The 26,629-nt window shown below is 31.5% G+C and overlaps 1 protein-coding gene across 1 annotated transcript in view; it reads left to right on the top strand.

Moving 5' to 3' along the window:
- LOC139490665 (uncharacterized) overlaps nucleotides 1–26,629 on the top strand; it is an 84,819-nt gene that overhangs the window by 21,686 nt on the left and 36,504 nt on the right. Inside the window, exons 2-34 of the mRNA XM_071277578.1 lie at nucleotides 1,377–1,610; nucleotides 3,257–3,418; nucleotides 3,781–4,011; nucleotides 4,742–4,903; nucleotides 5,233–5,457; nucleotides 5,954–6,115; nucleotides 6,687–6,920; nucleotides 7,407–7,568; nucleotides 8,101–8,334; nucleotides 8,828–8,989; nucleotides 9,525–9,758; nucleotides 10,246–10,407; nucleotides 10,943–11,176; nucleotides 11,660–11,821; nucleotides 12,356–12,589; nucleotides 13,077–13,238; nucleotides 13,773–14,006; nucleotides 14,490–14,651; nucleotides 15,186–15,419; nucleotides 15,907–16,068; nucleotides 16,603–16,836; nucleotides 17,320–17,481; nucleotides 18,016–18,249; nucleotides 18,514–18,675; nucleotides 19,261–19,644; nucleotides 19,969–20,202; nucleotides 22,136–22,297; nucleotides 22,661–22,891; nucleotides 23,621–23,782; nucleotides 24,114–24,338; nucleotides 24,852–25,013; nucleotides 25,585–25,818; nucleotides 26,304–26,465. Of these exons, the coding sequence (XP_071133679.1) occupies nucleotides 1,377–1,610; nucleotides 3,257–3,418; nucleotides 3,781–4,011; nucleotides 4,742–4,903; nucleotides 5,233–5,457; nucleotides 5,954–6,115; nucleotides 6,687–6,920; nucleotides 7,407–7,568; nucleotides 8,101–8,334; nucleotides 8,828–8,989; nucleotides 9,525–9,758; nucleotides 10,246–10,407; nucleotides 10,943–11,176; nucleotides 11,660–11,821; nucleotides 12,356–12,589; nucleotides 13,077–13,238; nucleotides 13,773–14,006; nucleotides 14,490–14,651; nucleotides 15,186–15,419; nucleotides 15,907–16,068; nucleotides 16,603–16,836; nucleotides 17,320–17,481; nucleotides 18,016–18,249; nucleotides 18,514–18,675; nucleotides 19,261–19,644; nucleotides 19,969–20,202; nucleotides 22,136–22,297; nucleotides 22,661–22,891; nucleotides 23,621–23,782; nucleotides 24,114–24,338; nucleotides 24,852–25,013; nucleotides 25,585–25,818; nucleotides 26,304–26,465 (6,696 nt within the window). The remainder of the gene's footprint in view (nucleotides 1–1,376; nucleotides 1,611–3,256; nucleotides 3,419–3,780; nucleotides 4,012–4,741; nucleotides 4,904–5,232; nucleotides 5,458–5,953; nucleotides 6,116–6,686; nucleotides 6,921–7,406; nucleotides 7,569–8,100; nucleotides 8,335–8,827; nucleotides 8,990–9,524; nucleotides 9,759–10,245; nucleotides 10,408–10,942; nucleotides 11,177–11,659; nucleotides 11,822–12,355; nucleotides 12,590–13,076; nucleotides 13,239–13,772; nucleotides 14,007–14,489; nucleotides 14,652–15,185; nucleotides 15,420–15,906; nucleotides 16,069–16,602; nucleotides 16,837–17,319; nucleotides 17,482–18,015; nucleotides 18,250–18,513; nucleotides 18,676–19,260; nucleotides 19,645–19,968; nucleotides 20,203–22,135; nucleotides 22,298–22,660; nucleotides 22,892–23,620; nucleotides 23,783–24,113; nucleotides 24,339–24,851; nucleotides 25,014–25,584; nucleotides 25,819–26,303; nucleotides 26,466–26,629) is intronic.

Here is a 26,629-nt window from a genome sequence, read left to right as displayed (position 1 = left end):
AGGTGCATTAGATACGTTTGTATACATACAGCTTGTAAAAAAATGTGTTTCTCCAATTAGTATAGGAAAAAGCATTATATTTTATTCAAAAGAACTTTAATTTCTTATTGATAACAAAACTGATTTATACACTAAGTTACAATAGTAAAACACAAACTCATGATATAAATAAAGTAGGCTTAAATTTATGTACGCCTTTCGTTTAAAAAAGTTTCATCAGTGACGCTCGAATAAATGACGTAAATAGACCTAGCATAGTAAAGTAGACTAAAGATCTGAAAAAATATATATCAAGAGGGCGAAAATAATTGCATTGAAAGCATGGAATTTGGTTTTGAAGAAATAAAAATCAATAAGCGTTAAAGTCTGTGCTTTAACGTAAAAAGTTTATCCTCACAACAAACCAGCCATTGTCAAACTGGTTTAATAATAGAATGCTAGAAATATTCAAAATATATATATTTTGTTGTTGTCAAAAGTATACAAAGTGATTTGTTCTTCTTCTGGTTTTGAAGGTTTTCAATAAGACAAAAATAAAGCGAAATAAATAAATGCTTGATTTTCATTTTTTTTAGCATTAAAATGTAATCAACAATTATTTGATACTTCTTTTTGTAGTTTTATAGTGTTATGCAAGCGTTGACCGTGCACGCATAATTTGTATGAATCACTTCAATGTTCATACAAAATTAATGTATGTCAATCCATTTTTACCCGATTAATTTCATTAGGAAGTACTGTTTCTTACCAGTCTGTAAATCTAATTGACCAAGGCATTTAACATTTTTATTTTAAGTTCCTTTTTAATTAAACATCGTTAAAATAATGAATAGATAAATAAACAAAAGAATTGCTTTGACTCGTGGTTTCATGGTTGTAGCATTGAACAATTATAGAGTTTTTGACATTTTTTTATACGGTATATGTGCTTTCGTCAACATTTTTTACACCCCAATAAACGAAGCATTACAATTTTAATACAGTTCTAATGGTTGATTTGAAAATACTGTACAAATGTGAAATAAGATATTGCATTATACACTTATAACTTTTATTTTCTTATTTAAAATATTTTTTCTTCATTTTAATGTTTGTTGTATTCAATGACTTATTCAAATTATTGTTTTAATGATTGTGTTATTTAAATGACTTTATATGATTTTGTTGCAAGATTTTTTGTCATGTCAAAAATTTCGCCACACATTCATAGTCTAACAGTTCAGTACTAGAATTAAAAATCCCCAACTTTCCAGTAAAAAATTATCATATTTTTTATAACTATTTTTAAATTATACTTTAAAAGTATACTAGCTATATAGAAAACAACAATAAAAACTTCTTAAGCCAACTGCTTATGCTATAAATATCTTATTCAGACGCACAGACAACACCGCCAGGGTTTGGAATTTATCACCCTTGTGTCAACCATTCCGTGATCATAAGTAACTCCAACAGAACCATTAATTACACCCTGCAGAATGGTGAACATGATGATTGTGAGTCGTCTTACATAACAGCTGGTTGGTATAGGTATGAGATGTTGCAGAATATACCAACAAAGCCACCGTTAGCAGGACAATGTGGATCGTCATCTCCAATATGGCTGAACGGTATGTACGATGAGCATTTGAATATATTCAATAGATAAATTAACGATCTTAAATGAGAAATGTTGTTTTAAATGAAATGAAACTGTTTTGAATTATCAACAAAATCTTCAAAGATTATTATCGTGTTTGGATTATTCTAAATGAACGATGTAAGAGCATCAGCGATGTATCAGTATGACGTGCCGATGATATTTACACATAGCTAACATGATGTTACAACGAATCTTAAGTGAACATAAACGAACTGTGTCTCTCTGTCGTTTTATTATTGAGTAGAAACTTTTAAAAACGCATTCAGTTATAAAGTAATACAATTGTTTGATAATGATCGTCACAAAAGCAAAATCAGAAAAATCTTGAACTCCGATGAAAATCCATAAAGTAATGTCCAAAATAAAACAGCAAAAATGAAAGCTCAAACACATCAGACAAATGAATAACAAGTGTCATATTCCTGACTTGGTACAAGCATTTTCTTAAGTAGAAAATGGTGGATTAAACCTGGTTTTAAAGCTAGGTAAACCTTTCACTTAAATGACCGTCGCATAAAATTCCAACCACAACGCAGAATAACACATTAATTCAATCAAAGATCACCTGTTCGGTGTGCTTTCATAACAATACCATCTTTGATGGATATGAAAGTAACATCTACCTATTGGTCATATTACGTTGGAACTTAATGGTATTGTTTGGCAAGCTTTCCAATTGGCAGTCACCGTGTTTTACATTATGGTGCATGTATACTTGGCCATAAAAGCTGAATACATATGGTGTAAATAATAAAAAAATCTTGATAAAATTTTAATCACCGGAAGCACTTTTCTAGACTGACCTGCAAACATCGGAAAGCCAAAGATTCATATGGACTAAACAGATTAGAGCTATAAGACAAAAAGGAAGCTTCTTTATAACATATTCGTAGCCAAATTCGAATTAAGTTATGGTTGCTTAAATTAAATTTTAAATCTTCGTTTCTCAAAATTTCAAAATTTTTGAACAAAGAATAGAAGAACCATTCGTTAAAAAAATAATGCCAGTTCCGAAACCTTGGCTACTACTCCCAGGGAGAAAAAAACAGTCAAAGAGCAGTGGTATCGACCAAGTGCTGGTAAATGAAAATGACTCTTTTTAAATATAACGGAATTTGATGACAATGTCATCAAGGGGAGAGGTTAAGCGCTATAAAACCAGGTTTAATCCACCATTTTCTACATTTGAAAATGTCTGTACCAAGTCAGGAATATGACAGGTCTTGTCCATTGGTTTTTTTATGTGTTTTGTCATTTGATTTTGCCATGTGAGTATGGACTTTCCGATTGGATTACTGAGCTCAGTATTTTTGTGCTTTTTCTTTTTATTAATTTCGTGCGTTTTCACCGTTGAATATTTAATAATCAAAACTCCAGTTGCAAGTACCATACCTCCTAGTTGACAAGACGTGCAAGGGCAATTAATTTGAAATATTGGTTTATTTTATACTGATCCCCGTATGGATACGTGTTAAAAAAAAATTAACAATAATTTTCTAAAGGTTTTCGGTAAGAAAATTTATTAAAAAATGCAAGTTCTATACAGAAAATATCATGCATGAGGAGAATTGTAATAATGTTTTGGTTGCAGTGGCATTCTGATTCTTTTTGTAGGTACGTATCCGGTAATTCCTTATAAGAACCATTCAATGTTGGCTTGTAAAGTTGGAAGTTCGTCAAACTGTGAGGACAGCTGGAATATAACTGTACAAAACTGTTTAACATTTAATGTTATCTACTTAGAACCATTCCCGAGTTGTGGTAGATATTGTATGGGTAAGTTTTTTTTCTATCTTGAAGGATACAGTAAACTCAACGTATAAGTGACATAAATACATTGTATACCTAAACTGTTCCTGATCCATTATTGTGGGAGTATTCTATCTTCAAAAAATAAAAAAAAATGAAGATTCAGATCATTCTGTACGTTAAGATAATATAGAAGAACCTGTTATCCATCGAACCCGTTATCAACGACTTAAAACGATTAGTACGATGAAAAAACATTTTACTGAAACTATACTAGTTAATCTTGTTATCGAAAACAATTTCGATAGAAAACAAATTATTACACGTTGTTTTTGTATTTAGATAACAAAATATAAGAGTTCCTAAAAACAAAACATAATGTTTTACAGAACCTGAATGGAATTATCCATCATGGATTGACGCATGCTTCTATAACAATACCATCGTAACTGGTGACTATACCAGAACCCTAGATTATGTTTTGTCAGAAGGAATGTCTGAAGATTGTGAATCTTCAAACCTTACAGCTGGATGGTACCGATATGATGGATTCCAAAATATACCAACTACACCACCAAGCCCAGGACAATGTGGTTCATCATCTCCTATTTGGCTAAATGGTATATATTTTTTTATTTATTTTCATAGATGTGTTGGTATACATCTCATCTTCGTATCAATTTGTCCTGTAGAGGAGACATGACCAATTATATTGTATTAGTCTTTGTGTTATAACGTCTCATCCTTATATACACCTTTCTTTAGGTTCCCAAAGTCTCGATATAGTTTGATTTTTTTATTATGTGGGTCTCTTTTGGTGTGTTGTCTCATTGATTGGCAATTATACCATATCTTCTTAATCAATATGAATATGAAACCTTTTTTTCTAGTCTGTGTCATTTGAGACACATTTCTAAACACGCTAGTTCACATTGTGTAAGGAAGTAGACAAGTCACACAACCCGGACTCATTATCGCACTCCGAGCTAAGCTGTATTTGCTCTTGCATAGCCAAGAGGAAGCTTATTCTAATTTTCCAACTGTTAGTTTGGCCAATTTCTTAAATGAGCATCCACATGTGCCGTCTTTCATTATCCCTGTGGAAGATAGTTGCCGATAATTGATATTTCTTTCTTTTAACTGTAAATCCATTTGTGAACACGTGCATTTCATATAATTTGATCATCTGCGATTTTGGCACTTCTAGATAAGAAGGGACATAAATGGAATAGCCTAAACTGTTTACGGTCAAGTTTTCTCTAAGGGTGTTTGATGTAAATAATATAAAAACTGTATTTAAAATAATTTGATAGTGACTGAACGCATATAAAACACTTGTTGTCATTTCAGGAACTTATCCAGATATGCCAGGGGTGATTACACCTATGACAGCATGTGCTGTTAGCTATTCCTCATCGTGTCAGGAAAGTTGGCCTGTCAAAGCGTTAAATTGCTATTCCTACAATGTTGTTTACCTTCAACCAAATGGAAATTGTTCAAAATACTGTATGAGTGAGTATACAATTTAGTTCTTTTCGTGCAGAAGAGTATGAACTTTAAAGGCAATTTTACTAAATTAAGCTGTCAATGCGCTGCATAAAATTATGGTTTTGTAACGAAATATCAAAACAGGATTATTTACAAATCTCTTCGCTAGAAAAAAATAAAATCAACACCCAAAAAATATCCGTAAAAAAATGTGTATTCTTTTTTAATGGTTGAAATTTGATTTGTGTCGTTAGGTTTAATTACAAATATGATAAAATCTATTTTTTATGATACATTCTTTCTGTTTCTTTTCTACATTATTAAATTTTTCTTTTTTTTCTGTGAAAATTTAGACTCACAGACTTACCAAATGCCAACAGGTTCAGAAAATTGTTACACTGCAGCCGTGATAGAAAGTACTGACGACAGAACCGTAGAATATGACTTGATGATGAACGAAATTGAAAAATGTGATAATATAACAGAGGGATGGTATAGATTTCAAGAAAATCAAAATATACTAAATTATCCACCATCTATAGGACAGTGTAGTTCGAGGGCTCCTATATGGTTAGAAGGTACGAATATTTTACTATTACCATGTTTTCATTAGTGTGAATTATTGTCTTTTCAATGGAATCAATCAGATTAAAATACCGAGCATGCGTCCAAGCTTTGGTTACACAGATCTGAAAACGCTGCTTTTTTACATGCTGTTTTAAAGACATTTCGGCATTCGTTTGTTTTGTCGGATATATACATGTCTTCAAAAATTTGAAAGCTGAAACTTCATTCGCTAATGTTATAACTATCAGAACAGAAAGTAAAATGGAGTGTTGTCATATCCTTGTAAGCTTAGAAACAGATCTGCATTTTAATCAAATTGGACTGAAAAAAATATTTTTTTATTGATGAATCATACCGTTGTTTGATTGAACCATTTGATGTCCATACAATGAAAACTTAATAAATCTAAATGTGTTATTTTTTTTCGAATTCGAAACCAATAATAAAGAATAGTTTTATATTTTCTAACGAATTGTTGTGATTGATTATTTGTATTATATAAAACAGGGAAATACCCTACTACATATGGAGAAACAAAAACTATGAAAGCATGTATGGTTAGTAATAACACAAACTGTGAGAACAAAGGAAATGTAACAGTCATGAACTGTTATTCATACAATGTTGCTTACCTGACATCACTTAATGGTTGTGGAAGAATCTGTATGGGTAGGTAGCAATTTTTATACAACATATATAGTAACCTATTTTTGTACATATTAAGGGTAAATTTAAGAAGATTTATATGAATCGAAACGCATGACGAGTTGTATGACTTAACATACTTAGAACTAATAGTTTGTACCATCTATATCAATCTTTGGCATGATTTTCTGAACAATAAGAACAATAAGTTTAAATATAAAAAAGACACAGCGTTGTTAACGATTTGAGATAAAGGAATTTTCATAATTGATGTTTGTTCATGTCTGTCATGTTATTTTTTTCTTTCTCATACGTACTAAATTATAGTCATACATGTTGTGCACACTGATATTGGTTTCATGAACAAATTACTGTGTGACGTGGATCAGGATCTGTCTGCTCTTTCAGAGCACCTGATATCACCCCACATTTTAAATGGGGTTTGTGTTACTTATTTTTATTTTCTATGTAGTGTTTTGAATACTTTTTATTGAAAAACTTATCCGTTAGAAAGTTGTTAATTGTTGAAATGGCAGTAAATTACCTTCTAATTTTTCTAAAAATTTTCAAATACATTAATCGGGTTCTATTTTAGAACAACAGAATAGTTCTGGAACAACGCCACCAACAATGAATCATCCATGTTATAGTACTTCTGTCATAGAAGGTACCTACGACAGAACCTTTAATTATATATTACAACCTGGAGAAGTTGAGGATTGTGACAATATAACAGAAGGATGGTACACATTTGCAAGTGGACAGAACGTACCCACTACGTCACCAGTACCTGGGCAATGTGGATCAAGGTCTCCTATATGGTTTAGTGGTAATAATATTTTTTATGTTTTCTCCCATTGAATTTTTTTAAATACTAAGGCTTTTCTACTTCAGGAATAGATTATCTTAGCTGTATTTGGCAAAACTTTTAGGAATATTTGGTTCTAAATGCTCTTCAACTTCGTATTCTATTTGGCCTTTTTAACATTTTTTTATTCGAGCGTCACTGACGAGTCTTTTGTAGACGAAACGCGCGTCTGGCGTAAATATAAAATTTTAATCCTGGTTTCTATGATGAGTTTATTTACCTGTATGTGGTCTTTCAACACTTTAACAAATGATATGTTGCTTTCATTCCTACAATTATTTGACTTCGATGATTTCTTTAAACACAGTTATTTTACTGTATTTGAAGCACCACCAATTTGCATCGAAACAAGTTTAATTCGAAAACAGAAGAAATAGTGAATTTACTTTCAAACTTGATGTTATTTGAAATAAAACGGTGTAACTGTTCTTTAATCTGTTTTTTAAGGAACATATCCTACTTCATTTGAAGAAACGACAACAATGAAAGCATGTATGGTCAGTAATTTCAGTAACTGTGAAGATAGTTGGAATGTTACAGTTATGCACTGTTATGGATATAATGTTGCTTATATAAAGGAAGTTAATGATTGTGGAAGAGTCTGTATGGGTATGTAGCATACTTTCTGTAAACTATGTTTTTAACAATAAGACAAAATTGCTGATGACACTATCTCAAAATGAGTTAAAATGTTTACATTTATAAAATGTATCATAACAGTGTTTGTACTGAATTACAACAATTTTTTTTTAAACAAAACGATTTCAAACCTATATGTTAAAATCTGCTTTGTTTGAACATAATTATTTCATGTTTAGGAGCAATATCAGTCATGTATAATAATAAAGTACCAATATGTGAGATATGACAATAAAACTAAACAGCGTGTTTATATTTGTTAAAGATTAAAATTTGCGCCTATAGCGAGTTCATAAAACATATGTTAACGTTCTGCAATTCAATATCTTGATTGTTAAAGAAACAGTCTTGTCAACCTGACCGTTTGAGTCTACAGTTCCTTGTAAAAATTGATATGGACAGCATTATCCGTTTGAGAGTTGCTAAATGATGTAACGACAGAATAATACCTTTTGCTTTTTTTGTAGTTGTTTTTCCATACATTATTGTTGTGTTTTTGTAGAACAAATGAATAGTTCTGGAACAACGCCACCAACAATGAATCATCCATGTTATAGTACTTCTGTCATAGAAGGTACCTACGACAGAACCTTTAATTATATATTACAACCTGGAGATGTTGAGGATTGTGACAATATAACAGAAGGATGGTACACATTTGCAAGTGGACAGAACGTACCCACTACGTCACCAGTACCTGGGCAATGTGGGTCAAGGTCTCCTATATGGTTTAGTGGTAATAATATTTTTATGTTTTCTTCCATTTAATTTTTTAAATACTAAGGCTTTTCTACCTCAGGAATAGATTATCTTAGCTGTTTTTGGTAAAAAAAAAAAACCATTTAGGAATATTTGGTCCTGAATGCTCTTCAACTTCGTATTCTATTTGGCCTTTTTAACATTTTTTTATTCGAGCGTCACTGACGAGTCTTTTGTAGAAGAAACGCGCGTCTGGCGTAAATATAAAATTTTAATCCTGGTTTCTATGATGAGTTTATTTACATGTATGTGGTATTTCAACACTTTAACAAATGATGTGTTGCTTTTATTCCTACAATTATTTGACTTCGATGATTTCTTTAAACACAGTTATTTTACTGTATTTGAAGCACCACCAATTTGCATCGAAACAAGTTTAATTCGAAAACAGAAGAAATAGTGAATTTACTTTCAAACTTGATGTTATTTGAAATAAAACGGTGTAACTGTTCTTTTATCTGTTTTTTAAGGAACATATCCTACTTCATTTGAAGAAACGACAACAATGAAAGCATGTATGGTCAGTAATTTCAGTAACTGTGAAGATAGTTGGAATGTTACAGTTATGCACTGTTATGGATATAATGTTGCTTATATGAAGGAAGTTAATGATTGTGGAAGAGTCTGTATGGGTATGTAGCATACTTTCTGTAAACTATGTTTTTAACAATAAGACAAAATTGCTGATGACACTATCTCAAAATGAGCATAAAATGTTTACATTTATAAAATGTATCATAACAGTGTTTGTACTGAATTACAACAATTTATTTTTTTAAACAAAACGAGTTCAAACCTATATGTTAAAATCTGCTTTATTTGAACATAATTATTCCATGTTTAGGAGCAATATCACTCATGTATAATAATAATGTACCAATATGTGAGACATGACCATGAAACTAAACAGCGTGTTTATATTTGTTAAAGATTAAAATTTGCGCCTATAGCGAGTTCATAAAACATATGTTAACGTTCTGCAATTCAATATCTTGATTGTTAAAGAAACAGTCTTGTCAACCTGACCGTTTGAGTCTACAGTTCCTTGTAAAAATTGATATGGACAGCATTATCCGTTTGAGAGTTGCTAAATGGTGTAACGACAGAATCATACCTTTTGCTTTTTGTGTTGTTGTTTTTCCATACGTTATTGTTGTGTTTTTGTAGAACAAATGAATAGTTCTGGAACAACGCCACCAACAATGAATCATCCATGTTATAGTACTTCTGTCATAGAAGGTACCTACGACAGAACCTTTAATTATATATTGCAACCTGGAGAAGTTGAGGATTGTGACAATATAACAGAAGGATGGTACACATTTGCAAGTCAACAGAATGTACCCACTACGCCACCAGTACCCGGGCAATGTGGGTCAAGGTCTCCTGTATGGTTTAGTGGTAATAATATTTTTATATTTTCTTCCCTTGAATTTTTTAAATACTAAGGCTTTTCTACCTCAGGAATAGATTATCTTAGCTGTTTTTGGCAAAAGTTTTAGGAATATTTGGTCCTGAATGCTCTTCAACTTCGTATTCTATTTGGCCTTTTTAACATTTTTGATTCGAGCGTCACTGACGAGTCTTTAATTTGTAGACGAAACGCGCGTCTGGCGTTAATATTAAATTTTAATCATGGTTTCTATGATGAGTTTATTTACCTGTATGTGGTATTTCAGCACTTTAACAAATGATATGTTGCTTTCATTCCTACAATTATTTTACTTCGATGATTTCTTTAAACACAGTTATTTTACTGTATTTGAAGCACCACCAATTTGCATCGAAACAAGTTTAATTCGAAAACAGAAGAAATAGTGAATATACTTTCAAACTTGATGTTATTTGAAATAAAACGGTGTAACTGTTCTTTTATCTGTTTTTTAAGGAACATATCCTACTTCATTTGAAGAAACGACAACAATGAAAGCATGTATGGTCAGTAATTTCAGTAACTGTGAAGATAGTTGGAATGTTACAGTTATGCACTGTTATGGATATAATGTTGCTTATATGAAGGAAGTTAATGATTGTGGAAGAGTCTGTATGGGTATGTAGCATACTTTCTGTAAAATATGTTTTTTAACAATAAGACAAAATTGCTGATGACACTATCTCAAAATGAGCATCAATTGTTTACATTTATAAAATGTATCATAACAGTGTTTGTACTGAATTACAACAATTTATTTTTTAAACAAAACGAGTTCAAACCTATATGTTAAAATCTGCTTTATTTGAACATAATTATTCGATGTTTAGGAGCAATATCAGTCATATATATTAATAATGTACCAATATGTGAGATATGACCATGAAACTAAACAGAGTGTTTATATTTGTTAAAGATTAAAATTTGCGCCTATAGCGAGTTCATAAAACATATGTTAACGTTCTGCAATTCAATATCTTGATTGTTAAAGTAACCGTCTTGTCAACCTGACCGTTTGAGTCTACAGTTCCTTGTAAAAATTGATATGGACAGCATTATCCGGTTGAGAGCTGCTAAATGGTGTAACGACAGAATAATACCTTTTGCTTTCTGTGAAGTTGTTTTGCCATACATTATTGTTGTGTTTTTGTAGAACAAATGAATAGTCCTGGAAATACGCCATCAACAATGAATAATCCATGTTATAGTACTTCTGTCATAGAAGGTACCTACGACAGAACCTTTAATTATATATTACAACCTGGAGAAGTTGAGGATTGTGACAATATAACAGAAGGATGGTATACATTTGCAAGTGGACAGAACGTACCCACTACGTCACCAGTACCAGGCCAATGTGGATCAAGGTCTCCTATATGGTTTAGTGGTAATAATATTTTTATGTTTTCTTCCATTGAATTTTTTAAATATTAAGGCTTTTCTACCTCAGGAATAGATTATCTTAACTGTTTTTGGCAAAACTTTTAGGAATATTTGGTCATGAATGCTCTGCAACTTCGTATTCTATTTGGCCTTTTTAACATTTTTTGATTCGAGCGTCACTGACGAGTCTTTTGTAGACGAACACGCGTCTGGCGTAAATATAAAATTTTAATCCTGGTTTCTATGATGAGTTTATTTACATGTATGTGGTATTTCAACACTATAACAAATGATGTGTTGCTTTTATTCCTACAATTATTTGACTTCGATGATTTCTTTAAACACAGTTATTTTACTGTATTTAAAGCACCACCTATTTGCATCGAAACAAGTTTAATTCGAAAACAGAAGAAATAGTGAATATACTTTCAAACTTGATGTTATTTGAAATAAAACGGTGTAACTGTTCTTTTATCTGTTTTTTAAGGAACATATCCTACTTCATTTGAAGAAACGACAACAATGAAAGCATGTATGGTCAGTAATTTCAGTAACTGTGAAGATAGTTGGAATGTTACAGTTATGCACTGTTATGGATATAATGTTGCTTATATGAAGGAAGTTAATGATTGTGGAAGAGTCTGTATGGGTATGTAGCATACTTTCTGTAAACTATGTTTTTAACAATAAGACAAAATTGCTGATGACACTATCTCAAAATGAGCATAAAATGTTTACATTTATAAAATGTATCATAACAGTGTTTGTACTGAATTACAACAATTTATTTTTTTAAACAAAACGAGTTCAAACCTATATGTTCAAATCTGCTTTATTTGAACATAATAATTCTATGTTTAGGAGCAATATAACTCATGTATAATAATAATGTACCAATATGTGAGATATGACCATGAAACTAAACAGCGTGTTTATATTTGTTAAAGATTAAAATTTGCGCCTATAGCGAGTTCATAAAACATATGTTAACGTTCTGCAATTCAATATCTTGATTGTTAAAGAAACAGTCTTGTCAACCTGACCGTTTGAGTCTACAGTTCCTGTTAAAATTGATATGGACAGCATTATCCGTTTGAGAGTTGCTAAATGGTGTAACGACAGAATAATACCTTTTGCTTTTTGTGTTGTTGTTTTTCCATACGTTATTGTTGTGTTTTTGTAGAACAAATGAATAGTTCTGGAACAACGCCACCAACAATGAATCATCCATGTTATAGTACTTCTGTCATAGAAGGTACCTACGACAGAACCTTTAATTATATATTGCAACCTGGAGAAGTTGAGGATTGTGACAATATAACAGAAGGATGGTACACATTTGCAAGTCAACAGAATGTACCCACTACGCCACCAGTACCCGGGCAATGTGGGTCAAGGTCTCCTGTATGGTTTAGTGGTAATAATATTTTTATATTTTCTTCCCTTGAATTTTTTAAATACTAAGGCTTTTCTACCTCAGGAATAGATTATCTTAGCTGTTTTTGGCAAAAGTTTTAGGAATATTTGGTCCTGAATGCTCTTCAACTTCGTATTCTATTTGGCCTTTTTAACATTTTTGATTCGAGCGTCACTGACGAGTCTTTAATTTGTAGACGAAACGCGCGTCTGGCGTTAATATTAAATTTTAATCATGGTTTCTATGATGAGTTTATTTACCTGTATGTGGTATTTCAGCACTTTAACAAATGATATGTTGCTTTCATTCCTACAATTATTTTACTTCGATGATTTCTTTTAACACAGTTATTTTACTGTATTTGATACACCACCAATTTGCATCGAAACAAGTTTAATTCGAAAACAGAAGAAATAGTGAATATACTTTCAAACTTGATGTTATTTGAAATAAAACGGTGTAACTGTTCTTTTATCTGTTTTTTAAGGAACATATCCTACTTCATTTGAAGAAACGACAACAATGAAAGCATGTATGGTCAGTAATTTCAGTAACTGTGAAGATAGTTGGAATGTTACAGTTATGCACTGTTATGGATATAATGTTGCTTATATGAAGGAAGTTAATGATTGTGGAAGAGTCTGTATGGGTATGTAGCATACTTTCTGTAAACTATGTTTTTACCAATAAGACAAAATTGCTGATGACACTATCTCAAAATGAGCATAAAATGTTTACATTTATAAAATGTATCATAACAGTGTTTGTACTGAATTACAACAATTTATTTTTTAAACAAAACGAGTTCAAACCTATATGTTAAAATCTGCTTTATTTGAACATAATTATTCCATGTTTAGGAGCAATATCAGTCATATATATTAATAATGTACCAATATGTGAGATATGACCATGAAACTAAACAGAGTGTTTATATTTGTTAAAGATTAAAATTTGCGCCTATAGCGAGTTCATAAAACATATGTTAACGTTCTGCAATTCAATATCTTGATTGTTAAAGTAATCGTCTTGTCAACCTGACCGTTTGAGTCTACAGTTCCTTGTAAAAATTGATATGGACAGCATTATCCGGTTGAGAGCTGCTAAATGGTGTAACGACAGAATAATACCTTTTGCTTTCTGTGTAGTTGTTTTGCCATACATTATTGTTGTGTTTTTGTAGAACAAATGAATAGTTCTGGAACTACGCCACCAACAATGAATAATCCATGTTATAGTACTTCTGTCATAGAAGGTACCTACGACAGAACCTTTAATTATATATTACAACCTGGAGAAGTTGAGGATTGTGACAATATAACAGAAGGATGGTACACATTTGCAAGTGGACAGAGCGTACCCACTACGTCACCAGTACCAGGCCAATGTGGATCAAGGTCTCCTATATGGTTTAGTGGTAATAATATTTTTATGTTTTCTTCCATTGAATTTTTTAAATACTAAGGCTTTTCTACCTCAGGAATAGATTATCTTAACTGTTTTTGGCAAAACTTTTAGGAATATTTGGTCATGAATGCTCTGCAACTTCGTATTCTATTTGGCCTTTTTAACATTTTTTGATTCGAGCGTCACTGACGAGTCTTTTGTAGACGAACACGCGTCTGGCGTAAATATAAAATTTTAATCCTGGTTTCTATGATGAGTTTATTTACATGTATGTGGTATTTCAACACTATAACAAATGATGTGTTGCTTTTATTCCTACAATTATTTGACTTCGATGATTTCTTTAAACACAGTTATTTTACTGTATTTAAAGCACCACCTATTTGCATCGAAACAAGTTTAATTCGAAAACAGAAGAAATAGTGAATATACTTTCAAACTTGATGTTATTTGAAATAAAACGGTGTAACTGTTCTTTTATCTGTTTTTTAAGGAACATATCCTACTTCATTTGAAGAAACGACAACAATGAAAGCATGTATGGTCAGTAATTTCAGTAACTGTGAAGATAGTTGGAATGTTACAGTTATGCACTGTTATGGATATAATGTTGCTTATATGAAGGAAGTTAATGATTGTGGAAGAGTCTGTATGGGTATGTAGCATACTTTCTGTAAACTATGTTTTTAACAATAAGACAAAATTGCTGATGACACTATCTCAAAATGAGCATAAAATGTTTACATTTATAAAATGTATCATAACAGTGTTTGTACTGAATTACAACAATTTATTTTTTTAAACAAAACGAGTTCAAACCTATATGTTCAAATCTGCTTTATTTGAACATAATAATTCTATGTTTAGGAGCAATATAACTCATGTATAATAATAATGTACCAATATGTGAGATATGACCATGAAACTAAACAGCGTGTTTATATTTGTTAAAGATTAAAATTTGCGCCTATAGCGAGTTCATAAAACATATGTTAACGTTCTGCAATTCAATATCTTGATTGTTAAAGAAACAGTCTTGTCAACCTGACCGTTTGAGTCTACAGTTCCTGTTAAAATTGATATGGACAGCATTATCCGTTTGAGAGTTGCTAAATGGTGTAACGACAGAATAATACCTTTTGCTTTTTGTGTTGTTGTTTTTCCATACGTTATTGTTGTGTTTTTGTAGAACAAATGAATAGTTCTGGAACAACGCCACCAACAATGAATCATCCATGTTATAGTACTTCTGTCATAGAAGGTACCTACGACAGAACCTTTAATTATATATTGCAACCTGGAGAAGTTGAGGATTGTGACAATATAACAGAAGGATGGTACACATTTGCAAGTCAACAGAATGTACCCACTACGCCACCAGTACCCGGGCAATGTGGGTCAAGGTCTCCTGTATGGTTTAGTGGTAATAATATTTTTATATTTTCTTCCCTTGAATTTTTTAAATACTAAGGCTTTTCTACCTCAGGAATAGATTATCTTAGCTGTTTTTGGCAAAAGTTTTAGGAATATTTGGTCCTGAATGCTCTTCAACTTCGTATTCTATTTGGCCTTTTTAACATTTTTGATTCGAGCGTCACTGACGAGTCTTTAATTTGTAGACGAAACGCGCGTCTGGCGTTAATATTAAATTTTAATCATGGTTTCTATGATGAGTTTATTTACATGTATGTGGTATTTCAGCACTTTAACAAATGATATGTTGCTTTCATTCCTACAATTATTTTACTTCGATGATTTCTTTTAACACAGTTATTTTACTGTATTTGATACACCACCAATTTGCATCGAAACAAGTTTAATTCGAAAACAGAAGAAATAGTGAATATACTTTCAAACTTGATGTTATTTGAAATAAAACGGTGTAACTGTTCTTTTATCTGTTTTTTAAGGAACATATCCTACTTCATTTGAAGAAACGACAACAATGAAAGCATGTATGGTCAGTAATTTCAGTAACTGTGAAGATAGTTGGAATGTTACAGTTATGCACTGTTATGGATATAATGTTGCTTATATGAAGGAAGTTAATGATTGTGGAAGAGTCTGTATGGGTATGTAGCATACTTTCTGTAAACTATGTTTTTACCAATAAGACAAAATTGCTGATGACACTATCTCAAAATGAGCATAAAATGTTTACATTTATAAAATGTATCATAACAGTGTTTGTACTGAATTACAACAATTTATTTTTTAAACAAAACGAGTTCAAACCTATATGTTAAAATCTGCTTTATTTGAACATAATTATTCCATGTTTAGGAGCAATATCAGTCATATATATTAATAATGTACCAATATGTGAGATATGACCATGAAACTAAACAGAGTGTTTATATTTGTTAAAGATTAAAATTTGCGCCTATAGCGAGTTCATAAAACATATGTTAACGTTCTGCAATTCAATATCTTGATTGTTAAAGTAATCGTCTTGTCAACCTGACCGTTTGAGTCTACAGTTCCTTGTAAAAATTGATATGGACAGCATTATCCGGTTGAGAGCTGCTAAATGGTGTAACGACAGAATAATACCTTTTGCTTTCTGTGTAGTTGTTTTGCCATACATTATTGTTGTGTTTTTGTAGAACAAATGAATAGTTCTGGAACTACGCCACCAACAATGAATCATCCATGTTATAGTACTTCTGTCATAGAAGGTACCTACGACAGAACCTTTAATTATATATTACAACCTGGAGAAGTTGAGGATTGTGACAATATAACAGAAGGATGGTACACATTTGCAAGTGGACAGAGCGTACCCACTACGTCACCAGTACCAGGCCAATGTGGATCAAGGTCTCCTATATGGTTTAGTGGTAATAATATTTTTATGTTTTCTTCCATTGAATTTTTTAAATACTAAGGCTTTTCTACCTCAGGAATAGATTATCTTAACTGTTTTTGGCAAAACTTTTAGGAATATTTGGTCATGAATGCTCTGCAACTTCGTATTCTATTTGGCCTTTTTAACATTTTTTGATTCGAGCGTCACTGACGAGTCTTTTGTAGACGAACACGCGTCTGGCGTAAATATAAAATTTTAATCCTGGTTTCTATGATGAGTTTATTTACATGTATGTGGTATTTCAACACTATAACAAATGATGTGTTGCTTTTATTCCTACAATTATTTGACTTCGATGATTTTTTTAAACACAGTTATTTTACTGTATTTGATACACCACCAATTTGCATCGAAACAAGTTTAATTCGAAAACAGAAGAAATAGTGAATATACTTTCAAACTTGATGTTATTTGAAATAAAACGGTGTAACTGTTCTTTTATCTGTTTTTTAAGGAACATATCCTACTTCATTTGAAGAAACGACAACAATGAAAGCATGTATGGTCAGTAATTTCAGTAACTGTGAAGATAGTTGGAATGTTACAGTTATGCACTGTTATGGATATAATGTTGCTTATATGAAGGAAGTTAATGATTGTGGAAGAGTTTGTATGGGTATGTAGCATACTTTCTGTAAAATATGTTTTAACAATAAGACAGAATGGCTGTTGACACTATCTCAAAATGAGCATAAAATGTTTACATTTATAAAATGTATCATAACAGCGTTTGTACTGAATTACAACAATTTATTTTTTTAAACAAAACGAGTTCAAACCTATATGTTAAAATCTACTTTATTTGAACATAATTATTCCATGTTTAGGAGCAATATCAGTCATATATATTAATAATGTACCAATATGTGAGATATGACCATGAAACTAAACAGCGTGTTTATATTTGTTAAAGATTAAAATTTGTGCCTATAGCGAGTTCATAAAACATATGTAAACGTTCTGCAATTCAATATCTTGATTGTTAAAGAAACAGTCTTGTCAACATGACCGTTTGAGTCTACAGTTCCTTGTAAAAATTGATATGAACAGCATTATCCGTTTGAGAGTTGCTAAATTGTGTAACGACAGAATAATACCTTTTGCTTTTTGTGTAGTTGTTTTTCCATACATTATTGTTGTGTTTTTGTAGAACAAATGAATAGTTCTGGAACAACGCCACCAACAATGAATCATCCATGTTATAGTACTTCTGTCATAGAAGGTACCTACGACAGAACCTTTAATTATATATTACAACCTGGAGAAGTTGAGGATTGTGACAATATAACAGAAGGATGGTACACATTTGCAAGTCAACAGAATGTACCCACTACACCACCAGTACCTGGGCAATGTGGGTCAAGGTCTCCTGTATGGTTTAGTGGTAATATTATTTACATGTCTTGTTCCATTAATAAATATGTACGTGGTATTCTTTTTGACCATTATGACAACTGATGAATTGATTTTATTCCTATAATTATTTGACTTAAAAGTTTTCATCAAACATATTTGTTCACTGGATTTGACTGAACACCTATTTTATACTCAAAATATTTTTATTTGAATAAATGAGACATTTTGAAAATACTGTAAATATTTTGTTATTTGGAACAAATGATACCTGTTAACTTATCTGTTTTATCAGGAATATATCCTACATCATTTGAAGAAACAACAACAATAAAAGCCTGTATGGTCAGTAATTTCACAAACTGTGAAGATAGTTGGAATGTTACAGTTATGCATTGTTATGGATATAATGTTGCTTACATGAAGAAACTAAATGATTGTGGAAGAGTCTGTATGGGTAGGTATCATACTTACTATAAAACGTTGATTGAACAAAACGAGTTTTAACAATAAGGCAAACGTGTATATGGAATCATTAAAATATTAACCAAATTGTTCACATTTGTAGAATATATTATATTAGATATTGCTCTGAAGTTCCATAACTTCACTACACGAATTCTGACAAGTTTATGTAAAATCTGCTTTTATTTGAATGTCTTTTTCCTGACTTAGACACGATATCAGTTATGAATGATAATCATGTACTTCTATGCAGTATAAAGCCAGGTACATGATACGTCACAGAATTATTAGATTTATTGAAGATTTAAATTTGTACCTATCGCGAGTTTGAAAAAAAAAATTACGCTGTTTACTTTAATACTTTGGGTTGTTAAGGAAACAATCTGTCCAACAGGTTTACGTCATGACAAACATTAAAGTAAATATGTTATCAATCTTTAATGGTAAACATTCAAATACAGAAAAGACAGTTGATTCCAGAATTTTTCGATCAATTTTTTGGATTATGTTTTCATTGAAGTAAGTGTTGGTTTAGACTTATAATTCTGGTTTTGACTGAAGTAATTTTTTATTTCAGAGAGTAATGAAGCGTTCAATGAGACGACAAATCAACATAGTTCAACTGTTCATCCCTCTCAATCATTTATACATAACGCATCAGTTTCACAAGAGAATTTAGAAGCCTCTTACACATCACCCTATTCTAGTTTTCAACCCCACGCTACCACAGTTATGTCGGATACATTCTCTGGAGAACCAGCACCTTATTCTGGATATCTGCCATCAGAAACGAACCACTTTTATGAAACAACATCGTATGATAAAACATATTCAGATTATCAATCCTTCGACCAATTGTCGAGTACTGTATCTAGTAGGAATATTCAACCAACAACTGTTTCAGACGTATTTCAATCCACAAGCTTTCCATCCACCGAATCAACTACACCATTTAACATGTGTAGGTTTAAAATTATTTCATACATTTAGTAGTTATTTTAAAGTTTGTTGTATTCATTGACTTATTTAAATATTTTTTTTAATAATTGTGTTCCTTAAATGACAAATTTATATGATTTTGTTGCAAGATTTTTTGTCATGTTAAAAATTTCGCCACACATTCATAGTCTAACAGTTCAGTACTAGAATTAAAAATCCCCAACTTTCCAGTAAAAAATTGTCATATTTTTTATAACTATTTTAAAATTATACTTTAAAAGTATACTAGAAAACAACAATAAACACTTCTTAAGCCAACTGCATATGCTATAAATATCTTATTCAGACGCACAGACAACACCGCCAGGGTTTGGAATTTATCACCCTTGTGTCAACCATTCCGTGATCATAAGTAACTCCAACAGAACCATTAATTACACCCTGCAGAATGGTGAACATGATGATTGTGAGTCGTCTTACATAACAGCTGGTTGGTATAGGTATGAGATGTTGCAGAATATACCAACAAAGCCACCGTTAGCAGGACAATGTGGATCGTCATTTCCAATATGGCTGAACGGTATGTACGATGAGCATTTGAATATATTCATTTAAATATAAATTAACGATCTTTAATGAGAAATGTTGTTTTAAATGAAATGAAACTGTTTTGGATTATCAACAAAATCTTCAAAGATTATTATCGTGTCTGGATTATTCTGAATGAACGATGTAAGAGCATCAGCGATGTATCAGTATGACGTGCCGATGATATTCATACATAGCTAACATGATGTTCCCATATTTTGACTATTATATTTATTGTGTCTGTTTATTTAACGCATCAATGTAAAAATATCGGAAATTGATGAGACTGTCATTACAAAAGTGAGAGGGTTAGCGCTATAGAACCAGGTTTAATCCACCATTTTCTACATTTGAAAATGCCTGTACCAAGTCAGGAATATGACAGTTCTTGTCCATTCGTTTTTGATGCGTTTTGTTATTTGATTTTGCCATGTGATTATGGACTTTCCCAATTGATCTTCCTCTAAGTTCAGTATTTTTGTGATTTTACTTTTTACAACGAATCTTAAGTGAACATAAACGATTTGTGTCTCTCTGTCGTTTTATTATTGAGTAAAAACTTTTAAAAACGCATTCAGTTATAAAGTAATACAATTGTTTGATAATGATCGTCACAAAAGCAAAATCAGAAAAATCTTGAACTCCGATGAAAATCCATAAAGTAATGTCCAAAATCAAACAGCAAAAATGAAAGCTCAAACACATCAGACAAATGAATAACAAGTGTCATATTCCTGACTTGGTACAAGCATTTTCTTAAGTAGAAAATGGTGGATTAAACCTGGTTTTAAAGCTAAGTAAACCTTTCACTTAAATGACCGTCGCATAAAATTCCAACCACAACGCAGAATAACACATTAATTCAATCAAAGATCACCTGTTCGGTGTGCTTTCATAACAATACCATCTTTGATGGATATGAACTTACATCTATCTATTGGTCATATTACGTTGGAACTTAATGGTATTGATTGGCAAGCTTTCCAATTGGCAGTCACCGTGTTTTACATTATGGTGCATGTATACTTGGCCATAAAAGCTGAATACATATGGTGTAAATAATAAAAAAATCTTGATAAAATTTTAATCACCGGAAGCACTTTTCTAGACTGACCTGCAAACATCGGAAAGCCAAAGATTCATATGGACTAAACAGATTAGAGCTATAAGACAAAAAGGAAGCTTCTTTATAACATATTCGTAGCCAAATTCGAATTAAGTTATGGTTGCTTAAATTAAATTTTAAATCTTCGTTTCTCAAAATTTCAAATTTTTTGATCAAAGAATAGAAGAACCATTCGTTAAAAAAATAATACCAGTTCCGAAACATTGGCTACTACTTCCAGGGAAAAAAACCAGTCAAAGAGCAGTGGTATCGACCATGTGCTGGTAAATGAAAATGACGCTTTTTAAATATAACGGAATTTGATGACAATGTCATCAAGGGGAGAGGTTAAGCGCTATAAAACCAGGTTTAATCCACCATTTCCTACATTTGAAAATGTCTGTACCAAGTCAGGAATATGACAGGTCTTGTCCATTGGTTTTTTTATGTGTTTTGTCATTTGATTTTGCCATGTGAGTATGGACTTTCCGATTGGATTACTGAGCTCAGTATTTTTGTGCTTTTTCTTTTTATTAATTTCGTGCGTTTTCACTGTTGAATATTTAATAATCAAAACTCCAGTTGCAAGTACCATACCTCCTAGTTGACAAGACGTGCAAGGGCAATTAATTTGAAATATTGTTTTATTTTATACTGATCCCCGTATGGATACGTATTAAAAAAAAAATTAACAATAATTTTCTAAAGGTTTTCTGTAAGAAAATTTATTAAAAAATGCAAGTTCTATACAGAAAATATCATGCATGAGGAGAATTGTAATAATGTTTTGGTTGCAGTGGCATTCTGATTCTTTTTGTAGGTACGTATCCGGTAATTCCTAATAAGAACCATTCAATGTTGGCTTGTAAAGTTGGAAGTTCGTCAAACTGTGAGGACAGCTGGAATATAACTGTACAAAACTGTTTAACATTTAATGTTATCTACTTAGAACCATTCCCGAGTTGTGGTAGATATTGTATGGGTAAGTTTTTTTTTCTATCTTGAAGGATACAGTAAACTCAACGTATAAGTGACATCAATACATTGTATACCTAAACTGTTCCTGATCCATTATTGTGGGAGTATTCTATCTTCAAAAAATAAAAAAAAATGAAGATTCAGATCATTCTGTACGTTAAGATAATATAGAAGAACCTGTTATCCATCGAACCCGTTATCAACGACTTAAAACGATTAGTACGATGAAAAAACATTTTACTGAAACTATACTAGTTAATCTTGTTATCGAAAACAATTTCGATAGAAAACAAATTATTACACGTTGTTTTTGTATTTAGATAACAAAATATAAGAGTTCCTAAAAACAAAACATAATTTTTTACAGAACCTGAATGGAATTATCCATCATGGATTGACGCATGCTTCTATAACAATACCATCGTAACTGGTGACTATACTAGAACCCTAGATTATGTTTTGTCAGAAGGAATGTCTGAAGATTGTGAATCTTCAAACCTTACAGCTGGATGGTACCGATATGATGGATTCCAAAATATACCAACTACACCACCAAGCCCAGGACAATGTGGATCATCATCTCCTATTTGGCTAAATGGTATATATTTTTTATTTATTTTCATAGATGTGTTGGTATACATCTCATCTTCGTATCAATTTGTCCTGTAGAGGAGACATGACCAATTATATTGTATTAGTCTTTGTGTTATAACGTCTCATCCTTATATACGCCTTTCTATAGGTTCCCAAAGTCTCGATATAGTTTGATTTTTTAATTATGTGGGTCTCTTTTGGTGTGTTGTCTCATTGATTGGCAATTATACCATATCTTCTTAATCAATATGAATATGAAACCTTTTTTTCTAGTATGTGTCATTTGAGACACATTTCTAAACACGCTAGTTCACATTGTGTAAGGAAGTAGACAAGTCACACAACCCGGACTCATTATCGCACTCTGAGCTAAGCTGTATTTGCTCTTGCATAGCCAAGAGGAAGCTTATTCTAATTTTCCAACTGTTAGTTTGGCCAATTTCTTAAATGAGCATCCACATGTGCCGTCTTTCATTATCCCTGTGGAAGATAGTTGCCGATAATTGATATTTCTTTCTTTTAACTGTAAATCCATTTGTGAACACGTGCATTTCATGTAATTTGATCATCTGCGATTTTGGCACTACTAGATAAGAAGGGACATAAATGGAATAGCCTAAACTGTTTACGGTCAAGTTTTCTCTAAGGGTGTTTGATGTAAATAATATAAAAACTGTATTTAAAATAATTTGATAGTGACTGAACGCATATAAAACACTTGTTGTCATTTCAGGAACTTATCCAGATATGCCAGGGATGATTACACCTATGACAGCATGTGCTGTTAGCTATTCCTCATCGTGTCAGGAAAGTTGGCCTGTCAAAGCGTTAAATTGTTATTCCTACAATGTTGTTTACCTTCAACCAAATGGAAATTGTTCAAAATACTGTATGAGTGAGTATACAATTTAGTTCTTTTCGTGTAGAAGAGTATGAACTTTAAAGGCAATTTTACTAAATTAAGCTGTCATTGCGCTGCATGAAATTATGGTTTTGTAACGAAATATCAAAACAGGATTATTCACAAATCTCTTCGCTAGAAAAAAATAAAATCAACACCCAAAAAAATATCCGTAAAAAAATGTGTATTCTTTTTAAATAGTTGAAATTTGATTTGTGTCGTTAGGTTTAATTACAAATATGATAAAATCTATTTTTTTATGATACATTCTTTCTGTTTCTTTTCTACATTATTAAATTTTTCTTTTTTTTCTGTTAAAATTTAGACTCACAGACTTACCAAATGCCAACAGGTTCAGAAAATTGTTACACTGCAGCCGTGATAGAAAGTACTGACGACAGAACCGTAGAATATGACTTGATGATGAACGAAATTGAAAAATGTGATAATATAACAGAGGGATGGTATAGATTTCAAGAAAATCAAAATATACTAAATTATCCACCATCTATAGGACAGTGTAGTTCGAGGGCTCCTATATGGTTAGAAGGTACGAATATTTTACTATTATCATGTTTTCATTAGTGTGGATTATTGTCTTTTCAATGGAATCAATCAGATTAAAATACCGAGCATGCGTCCAAGCTTTGGTTACACAGATCTGAAAACGCTGCTTTTTTACATGCTGTTTTAAAGACATTTCGGCATTCGTTTGTTTTGTTGGATATATACATGTCTTCAAAAATTTGAAAGCTGAAACTTCATTCGCTAATGTTATAACTATCAGAACAGAAAGTAAAATGGAGTGTTGTCATATCCTTGTAAGCTTAGAAACAGATCTGCATTTTAATCAAATTGGACTGAAAAAAAATTCTCTCACGACTAAGGATTTTTTTATTGATGAATCATACCGTTGTTTGATTGAACCATTTGATGTCCATACAATGAAAACTGAATAAATCTAAATGTGTTATTTTTTTTCGAATTCGAAACCAATAATAAAGAATAGTTTTATATTTTCTAACGAATTGTTGTGATTGATTATTTGTATTATATAAAACAGGGAAATACCCTACTACATATGGAGAAACAAAAACTATGAAAGCATGTATGGTTAGTAATAACACAAACTGTGAGAACAAAGGAAATGTAACAGTCATGAACTGTTATTCATACAATGTTGCTTACCTGACATCACTTAATGATTGTGGAAGAATCTGTATGGGTAGGTAGCAATTTTTATACAACATATATAGTAACCTATTTTTGTACATATTAAGGGTAAATTTAAGAAGATTTATATGAATCGAAACGCATGACGAGTTGTATGACTTAACATACTTAGAACTAATAGTTTGTACCATCTATATCAATCTTTGGCATGATTTTCTGAACAATAAGAACAATAAGTTTAAATATAAAAAAGACACAGCGTTGTTAACGATTTGAGATAAAGGAATTTTCATAATTGATGTTTGTTCATGTCTGTCATATTATTTTTTTCTTTCTCTTACGTACTAAATTATAGTCATACATGTTGTGCACACTGATATTGGTTTCATGAACAAATTACTGTGTGACGTGGATCAGGATCTGTCTGCTCTTTCAGAGCACCTGATATCACCCCACATTTTAAATGGGGTTTGTGTTACTTATTTTTATTTTCTATGTAGTGTTTTGAATACTTTTTATTGAAAAACTTATCCGTTAGAAAGTTGTTAATTGTTGAAATGGCAGTAAATTACCTTCTAATTTTTCAAAAAAATTTCAAATACATTAATCGGGTTCTATTTTAGAACAACAGAATAGTTCTGGAACAACGCCACCAACAATGAATCATCCATGTTATAGTACTTCTGTCATAGAAGGTACCTACGACAGAACCTTTAATTATATATTACAACCTGGAGAAGTTGAGGATTGTGACAATATAACAGAAGGATGGTACACATTTGCAAGTGGACAGAGCGTACCCACTACGTCACCAGTACCAGGCCAATGTGGATCAAGGTCTCCTATATGGTTTAGTGGTAATAATATTTTTATGTTTTCTCCCATTGAATTTTTTTAAATACTAAGGCTTTTCTACTTCAGGAATAGATTATCTTAGCTGTTTTTGGCAAAACTTTTAGGAATATTTGGTCCTGAATTCTCTTCAACTTAGTATTTCATTTGACCTTTTTAACATTGTTTTATTCGAGCGTCACTGAAGAGTCTTTTGTAGACGAAACGCGCGTCTGGCGTAAATATAAAATTTTAATCCTGGTTTCTATGATGAGTTTATTTACATGTATGTGGTATTTTAACACTGTAACAAATGATGTGTTGCTTTTATTCCTACAATTATTTGACTTCGATGATTTCTTTAAACACAGTTATTTTACTGTATGTGATACACCACCAATTTGCATCGAAACAAGTTTAATTCGAAAACAGAAGAAATAGTGAATATACTTTCAAACTTGATGTTATTTGAAATAAAACGGTGTAACTGTTCTTTTATCTGTTTTATAAGGAACATATCCTACTTCATTTGAAGAAACGACAACAATGAAAGCATGTATGGTCAGTAATTTCAGTAACTGTGAAGATAGTTGGAATGTTACAGTTATGCACTGTTATGGATATAATGTTGCTTATATGAAGGAAACTAATGATTGTGGAAGAGTCTGTATGGGTATGTAGCATACTTTCTGTAAAATATGTTTTTAACAATAAGACAAAATTGCTGATGACACTATCTCAAAATGAGCATAAAATGTTTACATTTATAAAATGTATCATAACAGTGTTTGTACTGAATTACAACAATTTATTTTCTTAAACAAAACGAGTTCAATC

Source organism: Mytilus edulis, chromosome 10 (assembly GCF_963676685.1).
Source record: "Mytilus edulis chromosome 10, xbMytEdul2.2, whole genome shotgun sequence".
Taxonomy (NCBI): domain Eukaryota; kingdom Metazoa; phylum Mollusca; class Bivalvia; order Mytilida; family Mytilidae; genus Mytilus; species Mytilus edulis.
The sequence above is the reverse complement of the archived record's forward strand: the minus strand, read 5'-3'. Positions and strand labels throughout refer to the sequence as shown.